Source organism: Ochotona curzoniae, unplaced genomic scaffold (assembly GCF_017591425.1).
Source record: "Ochotona curzoniae isolate NIBS_2020 unplaced genomic scaffold, NIBS_Ocur_1.0 contig_1014, whole genome shotgun sequence".
Classification (NCBI taxonomy): domain Eukaryota; kingdom Metazoa; phylum Chordata; class Mammalia; order Lagomorpha; family Ochotonidae; genus Ochotona; species Ochotona curzoniae.
Window position 1 is genome coordinate 8,817,324 of NW_024464920.1, and position 14,253 is coordinate 8,831,576.

General features: G+C 40.1%; 1 protein-coding gene across 1 annotated transcript in view; it reads right to left on the reverse strand.

Annotated features, from left to right (window-relative positions):
- CFAP54 (cilia and flagella associated protein 54) overlaps nucleotides 1-14,253 on the reverse strand; it is a 345,554-nt gene that overhangs the window by 63,362 nt on the left and 267,939 nt on the right. Inside the window, exons 64-65 of the mRNA XM_040980448.1 lie at nucleotides 12,284-12,454; nucleotides 1,911-2,017 (exon numbers count right to left, since the gene is read on the reverse strand). Coding sequence (XP_040836382.1) covers nucleotides 1,911-2,017; nucleotides 12,284-12,454 — 278 coding nt within the window. The remainder of the gene's footprint in view (nucleotides 1-1,910; nucleotides 2,018-12,283; nucleotides 12,455-14,253) is intronic.

A 14,253-nucleotide genomic window follows, 5' to 3' on the forward strand; every position in this document is an offset into this window, starting at 1 on the left:
TTCAAATGCTATCATCTTCCCTGTCCTGTATCTTGCTCCTTCTGTTTTCTGACTTGCCTTTGCTTCTGACAGCCTTCCTGTCCCATGGACTACTTCATTGTTATGTCTGGGCCAATTTCTAGTCCATCCTTTTTTTTTTACTTCCAACCTTGGCATTACCAACAAGCATCAACTATCCCATTTGGACTGAATCAGTTCCCAACAATCTCTGTTCTCAGGAGCTCTAGAATGCTATAACCCAAGATGCTGTGCCCTGTAAGGCTGCATCCAACTAGAACTAGAAACATGGATGATAGGAGATTCAAAGGCAAGGACATCGAGCAGAAAACTTGACCTTGGTCACAACAGCCTAACCACCACTTAAGCAGAACTGCACAGAAATCAGCATGCATGTTCATTGAGAGCACTGAATAGTGCCAACAATTAAAATATATTTTTTTCCTGATTAATTTAACTGGGAGATGAAAAAGTGAAAATAAGAGGAACATCTCTTAATTCACAGGTTACTCAGATTCTTTCTTCTTTGGCCTATTTATTTTTAACCCATTTCTTTTTTTGCTTTGCCTTCTAAAGAATGATCAAGAGAAATTCTACATGTACTGACCTTACTAACAACACAGGGAATGCCACTTTGATTACAGAAACAGTCCATTCTCTCCTTGCCACCAAAGGCCAGACAAGGTGAAGACTGTTAGGAACCCCCTCTACAGTGGCCTTGGTAACAGGAATTTGTTCCTGATTTAAATAAGCCTACTGGTAATCATAAACACACCAAAATTAAGACTCTTGGAATAAATGAAGAAATCCATCAATTTGATGATTTTCCACTCTACCAAAATTATACTCATTTTTATCATGTAAGAAAAATAAAAGCATGCAGTGTTGCTGGATGCACAAAACCAGTGCATAATTCCCTAATGCTGTTGTTTAGCTGTGCTGATATGTAAACGGGGCATAGGTTTTCTCTTATTTCTCTTAAAAGAGAGAAAAAAAAAAAGAAAGAAAATTGACTGAATAATTGAACTATTGGCAACTCCTGAAACAGCTCTTGTTTTATTCTCTTTCATGGCAAAGCCAAGGAGTTCTTCAAAACAAAAATCATGGGGTATGACAAGACTCTCAGGGGAATGACACAGAATTACCAATTCATCATCCCCAAGCCCTTACTAGGTACCTGGTGGCACAGAGGCTGACCCTGACAGACATAGAAAGTAGTGTTTTCAGTTTTCCAAAGTACAAAACACATTTGAATAAGAATGGATTCTAATTTACAGCCTAGAAGGTAGGAGGAGCAGGCAGCGTCATTTCCATCTTCAGGTAGAGGGACCAGGGAATAGGGTCAGGAGGCAAATGAACAAAGGAGTCAAAAGTAAGCCAGCTAAATAACCATAAAAAATTTAATACAACCTGAGAAACGGACTTTGGGCTTCATGCATAACACAAATACCTTTGGGGGACAGAGAGAAAGGTGAAATAAGGGGAATGGTAGAATCTGGGTTTAATTATGCAATCCCAAATACAACTACATTATTTTTTTTAACTCACAAGAAGTGCAAGAAAAATGTAGTACAGACATCCTTGTATTGCCCATAATTGTTCAAAAATATATTGCCTGTTCCTTAAATAACCCTAGGCACTATCACAGGTATTATTCCACTTTTACTGATAAGGCAACTGGGCCAAAGAGGTTAAACTATTCAAGGTTACAAAGGTTACAGCAGGCACACACAGCTTTTGAACCAAGGCACATGGGATTCAAAGTTCTTATGCTTAATGACAGAAGCACAAGTTTCCTCTAAACAATGTTCTTCAAAAAAAAAAAAGATTCTTTTTTTTCAAAAGGTCTCCTATAATTTGCCCTTTGTCAGGAAAGAGAGTTAGGTAATACAGGCTAATTCCTCTTGACTTGCCTTGTCAGTGGAATCCATAAAGAGCCAGTACACACATTGCTGCTAATGGAATGTCTGATGTCTGAAGTCTTCATGGGCTTCATGTTATATGCATATAGTAACAAAACCTGTAGAAAAAATAAAATGTGACATCAAAATTACACTACAAAATAAACACTCTAAAAATCAAGTATTTATTCTCAAAATAATGGTCCTTGCCTTGAATGCGCCGGGATTCCATATGGGCGCCGGTTCTGGTCCCAGCAGTCCCGCTTCCCATCCAGCTCTCTGCTTGTGGCCTGGGAGAGCATTCGAGGACAGCCCAGGGTCTTGGGATCCTGCACCCACGTGGGAGACCCGGAAGAGCTCCTGGCTTCAGATTGGCACAGCACCGGCCACTGCGGTTACTTGGGTTGTCAATCAGTGGCCATAAGATCTTCCTCTCTGTCTCTCCTCCTATCTATCTATCTATCTATCTATCTATCTATCTATCTATCTATCTATCTGGCTTTGCCATAAAAATAGATAAATCCTTTTTTTTTTAAAGTTTCTCTTTAGAAAAAAAAACAGTGGCTCCCAACCCCAGCCCTAGCACCTTTAAAAGAGAAATCATACGAACAAGGACTGAACAAAGATTATAAGATGGAAATACATGCTATTTGAAGAGTGACACCTCATGTGCTACAGTTAGGTGAAAATCTGCCTGTATGTGCCCTCTATACCAAGTATTAGGCACATGCTGATGAACACAGGCCTAGTTCCTCACTTCTTCCCAACCTGCACCTTTCCCGGCAATGGCCAGAATCCCTTCCATGCATGCAGTGATGATTTTCCCTTTTTCTTCTCTCACTTACTCAGTGTACAGGCAACTTTCCAGCCCCCACCCTTTAGACTCAAGTTTTCTCTTGCTGATTGATGTTCCAGTCATTTCCTGATTGTTTGGCTTCTCACAATGCGTCGAGGCAGTCCTCTGTGACAGAGCTCTCATTTCCAGTCATGGATTCACAGAATTTGAGATTCATAGAACCTGAGAGACAATCTGATCTAATTCCTTCGCGGTGAGATAAGAGAGCAAAGACCCAGAGAGCAAAGACCCAGAGTTGTCCATTAAAACTGATGGATGGGGCTCTCATATTTATCTCTGCTGCTTTCTTTTAAATCAAACCAAAATCAGAGTAAAGGGACTTTATATGTCTATGGCATAAGTCTACAAGGACAGAAAGAACAAGAAAGGGAGGAGAAGCAAACGAAAGTTGTCAGCAATACTTTGGAGGGAAGAAAGCACTTGGAAGAACACTGCTCTATGAGAGGAAAGGTTGTGTCCTAACCGCCTGTAGATTGGTCACCAACAAGTAGCTTGGCTGGAAATGCTGCACGGGCTGAGGGACTGGTGGCTCAGTGGAGGCTTAGGCCTCTGTGAAGGCAGGGGTCGGGATGGGCATTGTGGCAGAAGGGAAAACCACCAACAATGATGCTGGTATTCTACGTGGGTGCTGGTTTGTGCCTCAGCTGCTTCACTTCCGATCCAGCTCCCTGCTAAAGGCCTAGGGAAAGCAGCAGCAGATGGCCTGAGCATGTGGACCCCTGGACCCATGCGGGAGACACAGAGGAGTCTTAATCTGACCCAGCTCTGGCTGCTGCAGCCATCTGGGAGAGTAAATCAGCAGATTAAAGATCCTTCTGTGTGTGTGTGTGTCTGTGTGTGTGTGTGTGTGTGTGTGTGTGTGTGTGTGTGTGTGTTCCTCTCTCTGTAACTCTTTCAAGTAAGTAAAATAAACCTTTTTTTGTTGAAAGCTAGGAGTGAGTGGGGCTACAAACAGGGGCCTTCAACAATCTCTTTCCTGTCCCAGGTTAGCAGGATTGTTCTTTCCTCTTCTACCGCCTATCTCCTCTGTGAACATCTTCCATTTTGTTCTCTGTTGATGTTAAATCAGAGAGGATTTATGGTCAAGTCATTAGTCACTGAGATCACTGGAATTAAGTGAACGTCCATATTCTGAATTAGATCTGCCCCTCCTCTGCAGCACCATCCTTTTCTTCGAGCAACGAGAAAACACCTACAGATGTTCTGGCATTTCAGCATCCTTTAATGAGGCTACTGCCTCCTTCCACATTTGGCCTACAATGAGATCTATAAATCAATATTCCTGACCCAATATGCTTCTTAGTTCCTTATTCAAAATGAGAATAGGCAGCCAAGAGTCACTGCACAGGAAATGAAAGGCAGAAACCAAGAGTAAAAACAGAAGAAAGGAACTTGGAGAATCACAGGCAGCACAGCAAGCAGAGGAGAACTTTAATGAAATCATAATTAGTATCCTCAGAGAAGAGAAAGACAATATTCGCAACCATGAAACAATAATGGTACTATCAGAGAACAAGAAAAACTTCTTAAAAATTAAAAAGTGTTCTAAAAACAATCAAATAGTAAAATATCTGAAACAATGTTAAATTTCTCTCCTCAAATATATATTAAAAAAACTAAATTTGAATATAAAATACAGAAGAAATAGCCAAAAACATATTCAATCTGCTGGTTTAAATACCTGAATATAGAAAGTTCAAAAGGTACATTAAAAATAAGAGGCAAGAAATTGTCAAAAAAAAAAAAAAAACTCTGAGGGCCCACGGTGTCAGCCTAGCAGCTAAAGTGAAGCCTTGCATGTGCTGGGATCCCATATGGGCACTGGTTCATGTCCCAGCCACCTCACTTTCCATCCAGCTCCCTGCTTGTGGCCTGGGAAGACAGCTTAGGATGGCCCAAGACCTTGGGACCCTGCACCCACATGGGAGACCCAGAAGCTCTGGGCTCCTGGCTTCAGATCGGCTCAGCTCAAGAGCTCTAGATTTTCCAAAGTCATTTAAAACAAACAAACAAACAAACAACAACAACAACAAATACCCAACTAGGATTCGGCTACTGGACAGATACATAAAGAAATGGCATCGGTATACAAAGAGAGATCTGCAGTCCCATGTTCACTGCTGTGCTCTTCACATTAGCAGAGACGTGGATTCAACTAAGATGTCCATCAGCAAACAATGGTAAAAGAAAATGATACACACACACACACACACACTCCAGAATTCTAATTAGCCACAAAAAGAAGGAAGTCCTGTCATTTGTATCAACAAAGGTGAACCTTGAGGACTTCCTGTTACATGAAACAAGCCAGATACTGACAAAAGATCTCATTCTCTATGTGGAATCCACAAATGAATCTCATAGAAATCGAGGCAAAACATTGGTTGCCAGAGGTGTAGGTGGCTGGGAGGGAAAAAAAAATGAGGCAGAGGTTGGCAAAAAGATATGTAATACTTGGAAAGGAATAGTACCCAGAACTGACAAATACATAAAGAGAGGACATAATTGCCTGGATCTAGGAATAGACAGAGATGAGGACAGAGAGAAACAGGGACGATGACCGATGGTTACAAGACGCTTTTTCTGTGTAGAAAATGTCCTGAAACTGGTGGCAGTTGCCCAACTCCATAAACTGGAAGAACAAATGACTGATATAATTTAAATGAGTGAGGTGTCAGCTGTGAACTGGACCTTCATAAAGCTTTCTTAAAAAAAAAAAAGCCACTATAAATATAAATAATATAATAATAACTTATACTGTGCATCTGTAATCTGGATACTCTGAAAATCAGTCCTGTTTCCCTCCTGCCAGGTGCTAAAAAAAAAAAAAAATACCTTGAAAGGTTTTATATACCAGGAAGTAATTTAGTATTTTTAAGTAAGCTATAGATTGAAAATAAGCTATAGATTGAAATAAATTGGTAATATATCAGTTTTGTAGCTTATTTAAACATAGTGTAGCAAAAACTCTTTTTCTTACAAAGAGATTTATTCATTTGAAAGAATTACACAGCAAGGGGTTGGGGGCAGGCCAGGCCAAGCCAAAGCCAGGTGTTAGGAACTTCTTCCAGGTCCACTGGATATCAGGGACTTAAATGCTTTGGCCTTCCTCTGCTGCTTTTCCCAGTCCGTCGGTAGGAAGCCGGATCTGAAGTGGAGCAGTCAGGACATAGACTGATGCCTGTGGAAGATGCTAGCAGGGGGACAGCGGCTTCACCCATTACATCACAATGCCAGTCCCATGATAATAAATCTTTTTTTCATCAAAAAATACTTTATTTATTAGAAAGAGGAAGAGAGAGAGAGAGAGAATCTACTGCCTGCTGGTTCTCTCCTCAAGTGACAGCATCACCTTGGGACTGGGCCAGGAGCAAGCCAAGAAATCAGGAGGTTCTTCCAGATCTCCTGCGTGGCTGAACGGGCCCAAGCACTTGAGCCATCCTCTGCTGCTTTTGGCAGGGAGCTGGATGGGAAGCAAAGTAGCTGGGACACAAATAAGAGCCCATATGGGATGCTGATGCAGTAAACCTTGGCTTTCCTTGCAATGTTGCAATGCCAGTCACCTAAAATCAATATAAGCATTCTCATAAAAGTCAAAAAAGACAACGGGGTTAAACTTCTCAATGGCAGTGCAGTATTATTAGAGAAAACGGAGCATGTCTCTCACTTTTTGAGTGACTACAATTTGCTGCCTAGAACTTGATGAATTAAGCATTAAAATAAAGACTTCACACATTCCAAGTCTTTTTACCTGTTGAGTCATTTCAGTCATTTGCAACTCCTTCAGCATCTCAGGGGAAAGCAGTCATGCCATAGCCCTTGGCCAAACCTGAATAAAATATACCCACTAGCGACTGATGTCAGCCTGTCCTAGAGTCTAAAATACATCAGGGAGCAGCCTGTGACATCTTGCCAGCACTTTTCATAGGAAACATGCATACTGATCATTTGCATCAGGATTCAACTGTTATTTTCATCTCTGTTGTTGAGCTTGGTCCTGCATGTGGCTTGGATTACATGAAGAAAGAGCTGTAAAATATCCTGTCCAAGTAAGAAAGCAGCTTGCTTCGGATCCAAGATATTCTGTCCTGTCTTACTGGTTCATGATCCAGCAGTGAACTATGTCCTTTGCAACAGAGCGGGACTCTACAGAGTCTGGAACTCTAACGGTGCTCTGTGCCTTCTTGACCCTTCCAGGAAGAGAATGTCTGTGACAAAAATCTTTCTCTGAAAGCTGGAAGATATGAACATCTGACACAGACAAGAGAATCAAAGGGAACTCCACTTATAGAAACATGGAGCATTACTCAGGAGAATGGATAGTGGGACTTTTTTCCCCCAGAGATGGGCTTTAAATTTTTTTTATTGATTACTTTTCATTTTATTTAAAGGCAGAGTAAATAGAGACTGAAATCTCCCACTGACTCAGTCGCTAAATGACCACAAGAGCCAGGACAGAGCCAAGTCAACACCAAAACTCCAAAATTCAATCCATGACTCCCACGCTAGTCAAATGAACTCTGATTTTTTTTTAAAAATAAGAGCTGACTATATAAGAGGTTTGTTTATGATACTTTACAGATTAGATCGTCATCTGGTTTATAAATTCTCTTGGCCACAGTTTTTATCCCTGCTTCTTGTATATAACCCAAGAAAAGAAGAAAGTCACTTTGTTATTTTAAGTTTATTTTAAACAACTGATAATTTATATCCTTATTATTGACTGATATAGGACTAAGGAGCCTGTCACAGAACAATTCTTAGATTCTATTTTTATATTTATGTCCTGAAACTAAATTATGCAAGTTGTTTTTTTTTAATTAAATCTTTTAAAACAAAAAAAAGTTTGTCTCATGTGTACCATCCCTGTAGACCATGAATGTGCACAAGATGACCCTCTCTTCCACTAGATGGAGTTTGTTCCTGACTTCCTCAACTTGGCATCTTGACAAAATGCATGGCATGTAGTAGAAATGTATATGTGTATTACAAAGAATCATTACCAGGAATCAGAAGCATTAGGCTCCATCCTTATTTTTGGCATTAATAAGTTGTGACACTGATCAAGTCACTTAACCTATGTGGACTTTGTCCCCTCATATATAAAATGAGAACTTTGAATAAATGTTCCTCATTTCTATTTGTAATTTGAGCTGGTTGACACTAAGAGAAGTCTGAACATATAAGACCGAAGTCATCCTTAGAACTGTAGGGTGTGTTGCTAGCAGAGGCACAGACCAGTACTTTTCAAACTTGAATGCACACCCCTTATAATTAAATGTGTATTCTTATTTAATAGATCTAGATTTGGTCCTGAGAATCTACATTCCCTGTGATAACGCAGCGACACTGATGCTGCTAAACTGGATCATCATTTAATCAGCAAGGATCAGGGAATCTCAGATGTTCGTCTCTGCCTCGTCTAGATCAACTTTTTTTTTTCCCTTCCTCCCAAAAACTGGCCCTAAATATGGGCCCCAGCTGCAGGAACAGGCTCTAGTTAAATACTCAGGCTAGATGTAGACTCAACAACATCTCAAAGCCAAGTTTAGGGCATCTTGGTGATTCCTGACTTCTACCACTTCTGACACCTCTGTGGATAATGGGGCTGATGCTTTTATTAGAATGTTTTCCCTGGAACCCTGACTTTTTCCATATGCTACAAGAATGGAGCTTGCTGTGAGTTCTCAGACTGCTTGTTACCTCAAAATGAAGTTCAGTGTTTATCAGCAGCGAAAAGAACAACAACAACAACAACAGAATCCTCCAGAACAAAAGCATTGGCTCGATTCCTGCACAGACTGGCTGGATTCCTCTATCTCCAGGAGTCATTTTAGTTCCGTCCAAGCAGATGCTTTCATTGCCAGAGGCAGTCTTGCTTTGCAGTGCTGTGGTTGATCAGGTTTCCTGCATTTGATCCTACTTGTCTGCCTGAGCATGCTGCGGCTTTAGCACATCATGATTTGGATTAACCACATGCATTCAACACAACAGACTTTATAACAATGTTGCTTCAGCAAGGACAGGTTTCCTAAGTCAAAAGAAGGAGTTAGCTGCTGATTTCTTAATTGCTCCTCATTCCTACAAACCCAAAGTCCAATTCCTTGAGTTTGGTCCAGTCAGGAGCATAATTCAAATCTCTTTCTCAACTTCAAATGGGCTGGCTATTAGAACATTTTCCTGAAACCAGGGTGTTATTTTCCAAACAAAGACACAGAATAAAGCTCAGGTCCTAAGATATATAATCTTTAAACAACTTTCCCCATCAACTTTGGGTCATGGTTACATCTTTTTATAACTAAACTGTAATCATATTTCTCTGTGACTTCTATCTGTAATTCTTCCCAGTGATTTTTAAAGCTAGGTTCTGGAAGTTTCATTAAAATGACAGCCCCTAGCAGTCTTTCTTAGGTACCCACAATATATCAAATTAAGTGAGGCTTTATTAGTAACAAAGTTCTACTAAATAGCTTTTAATGTGGTTCTACTGTCATCTACCAAAGATAACTTTGCAAATATGATAGCGTTATTTCTACCTCCCACAGTGATTAAGAATTTAAACTTTTCTGAGTTACAAACTTAACTTCAAATTATGGGCATGGAGATATTCTTCTGAATTATCTTAAAAAAGTATTATGAAAATCACCAAGATTTCTGCTTCACTTTTACCCACATCCAGCACTTTTAAGGGCATTTGCCTCATGGTAGTGAGCAAACTGCAATGGATCAGTTAAGTAGATCGAGTGATGACTTTGTCTATCCTGCCAAGGGGTTACAGGTGCCTCCGGTGGGACCATGATCTGAAGATGGACAACTACAGCATGCGTAAGAGTCGGACGGCTCCAACACAGGTCACATCACTCCAGTTCTGACTCCTCCAGACAGTGCTCCTCTAGCCTATGCCTCACTTTCCTCATTTGTACAACGAGTTACTAACAGAGTTACTACAAAGTTGAGGTAAAGTGTGAGACCAGAAGCTCTACATATGTTTTCATGATGGTTATCACCTTGCAGGGTTTCACAAGTTTCCATCAGTTATTCAATATAGCATTCTACATTAAAATCCTAAGACTAGAGGAGATGGATGCTCAAATAGAGTGATATTTAAGTAATGAAATAAAAGTATCATCCAGAAAGACAGACTCTTGGTGACTGAGAAAGATCTAGTTAGTAATCTAAGTCAGTGTTTTTCAGTTCTTGACTGAGCTTCATAGCAACAATTACATGAAAGATGCACTTGTTCCTATAAATCATAACCCAATACAAAGAAACTTTAAAATGTTCATAGAAAATGCATACTAAAAATTTATACCTGGATTTTGAGGTGTTGGCAGCAAAATAAACTTGCCTTTGGGTTCCATTTCCCACGAACTCTTTGAAGTCCCTTTCATTAAGGAGGGGGGAAAGAGGGAACCCATCTTCAAACTAAATAATGGAACAGTTGTTGGAGCTGCATCTTTTCTTGAAAACATGACTTGAGATAAGCCTTTAAGTAACGCACTTACATCAGAACCTATTAGTTGATTTTCTTCCTCTAACCTCTATCTGACACCAGTTCCTTGTGATTCCTTGTGAATTGTCAGACACGGCTGTTCACCGACAGAGCCTTATTTTTCTAATTACCAGCCACAGAGATAGTCTTAGTTTGCTTCTTAGATATTGACTTATTGGCTTGTGCTGCCGCCGATGTCATTTTCTGATAGCAGCACAAAAAGATATCAAATCACCATAAACCAGTCTTCTCTTGTCATAATTGACAGATGTGATATGCCCATGACCTTGCAAAATGAACTTTATACTTTTATCCCTTCTCTAGACTAACTGATTTGGTTAACAGTCTTGTTTCTCAATTTTTCATTACCCCAAATTCCAATTCTATCTTCCCAAATGTACTCATACTCTTTAGTACTTTGGTTACTGCCTTTCCAGTAAGTACATTCTGACACATGTTGAAGATTAAACTAAAAAAAATTCTGCTTGTAACAACACATCATAAAATTTTGTTTTTGATAATATAAATCAAGAAACAAGTTTTATAAAATCACATTTTGACGTTTTCTGTGATGTACCCTGATTTTTCTCTATTAAAAAATGTTTCTCCTGACCCCTTAGTATTCTTAGAAACATAGTTTAAAAACTGTTGTGCTCAATTCCCCTAAAAGAGATAAAATATTTCATTATTCTACATTGCATGTGGACTATTTGATGAGGATTTAACCGCTGAAGAGTGGAAAGGTGAGTACAGGTGGTTCTCATTCCCTGTCTGTCAGGCCCTACTCATGGATCCACCAATTATGGAGAGAGGATATTCAGAAAATAACTATGTCTCATTGAAAAGGTATAGACTTTTTCTCTTGCCATTTCCCCCTCAACATTAAAAATACAATAGCTAGGGCCCGGCGCGATGGCGCAGTGGTTAAGGTCCTCGCCTTGCACACGCCTGGGATCCCATATGGGCGCCGGTTCTAATCCCGGCGGCCCTGATTCCCATCCAGCTCCCTGCCTGTGGTCCGGGAAAGCAGTCGAGGACAGCCCAAAGCTTTGGGACCCTACACCCGCGTGGGAGACCAGGAAGAGGCTCCTGGCTTCAGATCAGCATAGCATTGGCCGTTGCACTCACTTGGGGAGTGAATCATCAGACAGAAGATCTTCCTCTCTGTCTCTCCTTTCTGTATATCCGCCTTTCCAATAAAAATAAAATAAATCTTTAAAAAAATACAATAGCTATGTACATACTATTTATATGTACTAGATAATATAAGTCATCTGGAGATGATTTTAAACATGTAGGAGAGTGATTACAGATTGTATGCAAATACTGTATAATTTTACATCAGAGAAAGGAGCATTCTGGATTTGGGTATCCACAATGGGTCCTAGAACCAACCTCTCATAGACACTAAGGAATGACTGCCCTTTTAAGAAAAAATGTGTGCGACAGCTATAAAAGGAGAGTGATATGTCAATGTTTCCCTCTTCATATGAGAAGGGAGTAATATATAATTGGCCAACAGGTAGGAGCAGATTTCCAGCCTAAGGAAGCAGACTGAAGGGACTAAGGGGAGAAACAATGGTGGAGAACAAAGAGAGGTAGACTCAGGAGGTTTTACAATTTGACAGGGGTCACTGGAGTCAAGGAGCTGCAGAAGTTACCAGAGGCACAGCTAAAGGGAACAACACTCAAGAGTTGGCCAGCCCAAGAGGAGACCAATGCACAGGACCAGAAAAAAAAAAAAAAAGCAAATGAGAATGCTGAACAGGGCAATTCTGTATGGCAATCACATTCTAGTAAAATGCCTGAGGTTCTTAGAGTAAACAGCAGCCAAAGGAATTGTATAGCGCAATGTTGCTCTACATAAAGCTATATACAGACCAACTGTTCTGTTAAAATCCTGACCCATTTTCAAGATTCTTCTAGAATCAGAATCACGGTTCAATCTCCAATAATAAATTCTTTATTAAGTTATAGCATTCTAATTAAGCTGTATATCTAAATGGAAGAGTTATCTCTGCCGTTTCCATTACATACCATGGGCTCGGTCTCCTTTGGAGGTCTGTCCAGGGGAGGAATGTACCACTGAAAGCAGAGCTCTCGGTTTAAGACTTGTGTTACCACTTCTGGTGCTGTCATGTCCACAGAAGATGGGCTAGAGAGGAGCCATGATGATAAAACAGACTGCAGAGAGCTGTCCCGATATAACTAGGGAACAACAGAGATGGGTTTAATGGCTGTTAATTCATTCATGCAATATTTTTTTTCACCTTTTTTTTTTCACTTTTTTAATTATGTGGTACAATTTCATATAGACTGGAATTTCCCCCCTCCCCCCAAACTCCCACCCCCTGGCAGTCTTTTCCCATTTTACTACAATGCTATAATCTTTCATAAGGAATCACAATTTCATCAGTCACTTATTTAAGTGTATCCCGACATTGCTGGTGCAGACAATGTCAGACAGTCTAGCACCCCATTGTCTACACATTTCCAACAGTTTCATTGGGAATCCATTTTTTGTCCGGAAGCAGGAATGAATGTTGCACTATACCCCCACATCTGGATATGGTGGACCCCCGTACTCCATTACTATATACATTTCCATAATTGAGAAGCCATGAAACAAGGCCAACAGTTGATATGAGTTAGAACAGCCACAACAACAATGACAAAAACAAATTTCATTCATTCAGGCAGTATTGAAAATAAATTCACTGGACATACTGCAAAGACTCTTGGAACTGTCTCAGCTTATTTATGTCCATGGCTCTTAAAACTGTGCCTCATACCCTGGAGACAATTCTCATGCTATCAAAGTGTGTGCCAAATCCCAGGAGACTCAGCAAATGTTGGCCCCTGTGTAACATGTTCCAGGCTGAAGCGTTGGTGGGGAAGGATGATGCCTGGGCAAACATGTCCCGCTCAAAGTCATCACCACATCCAAGAACACCTGTGGTGTTTCTGGTTGAATATACTGACGAAACGATTATCTGCTGTCCAGGAACAGTGTCACAGGCAAACATAAGACACAACTGTTTCTTCCATTACTCTCATAACTTCTTTAAGTGGAAATGGTGTCTGATTTCTAAGTTCAACCCTTGAGAAATCTGAGCCCAGCTTTCCCTATAGGCACTTAGTCACTGACTCAGCAGCCTTCAAAACACAACAACAAAACAAAACAGACATGTGTAGAAGGCACCTGGCAGTTGCATAGATGATTTAATTAATTTTAAGATGGCAAAGAAAAACAAAGGATGGCTACTGCTCATCAATAAAAATGGCAGGCTAGTCAGGAATAGCAGCAGTACTAAAAAAAAAAAAATGTATGAAATCTAAAAAGAATCTTCTTCAGCGGAGTGGAAACCACTTTCTAACATAACCTCCTGCTATTCCCAGGATAGCAGCCCAGCGTCTAGGAAGCGGTTACTCCATTATACTCTTTGACATCCAAGATCTCTGGAGATTTTGTGTGTGAAAAGCCCGAGGCTCCTAGAGAGCCTATGAGCTGCCAGAAAGAAATGCTCAGCTTTCCTATAAGGCTTTGTATCTGCAGTGATTTCTGAGTCTACTCACTGAATGCACATCTTCCAAATAAAAAGGAAATAAAGACACTGACCTTTCAAGTTGCCCACTGATAGAAGAAAAAAAAAATGCTTTGACTGAAAGATAGGATTAAAGATCATCATAAAAGCACACAATAGCCAGTAGTAGCATTGATTAATGCTCTGCTACTAAAATCATGACCAAAATCTATAATAAGGAAGATGATTGGAGTTCCAAGTGCTGAATTAAGAACTGTCCCATGTCAGACAGCTCACAAAACAGCCAGGTAAATAATTGATACCACAAATAATTTCTCACATTTTTCTAATTATCTAAGTGACTTTCAGAGGCTCTGGCAACTATGTTAACAAATAATTTATATTTAGCAAATAGCTAAGTATAGAAAAAAATAAAAAGCCCTCGTCTTTTTAAATTTAAGCAGAGTATATTTGCATTACAGT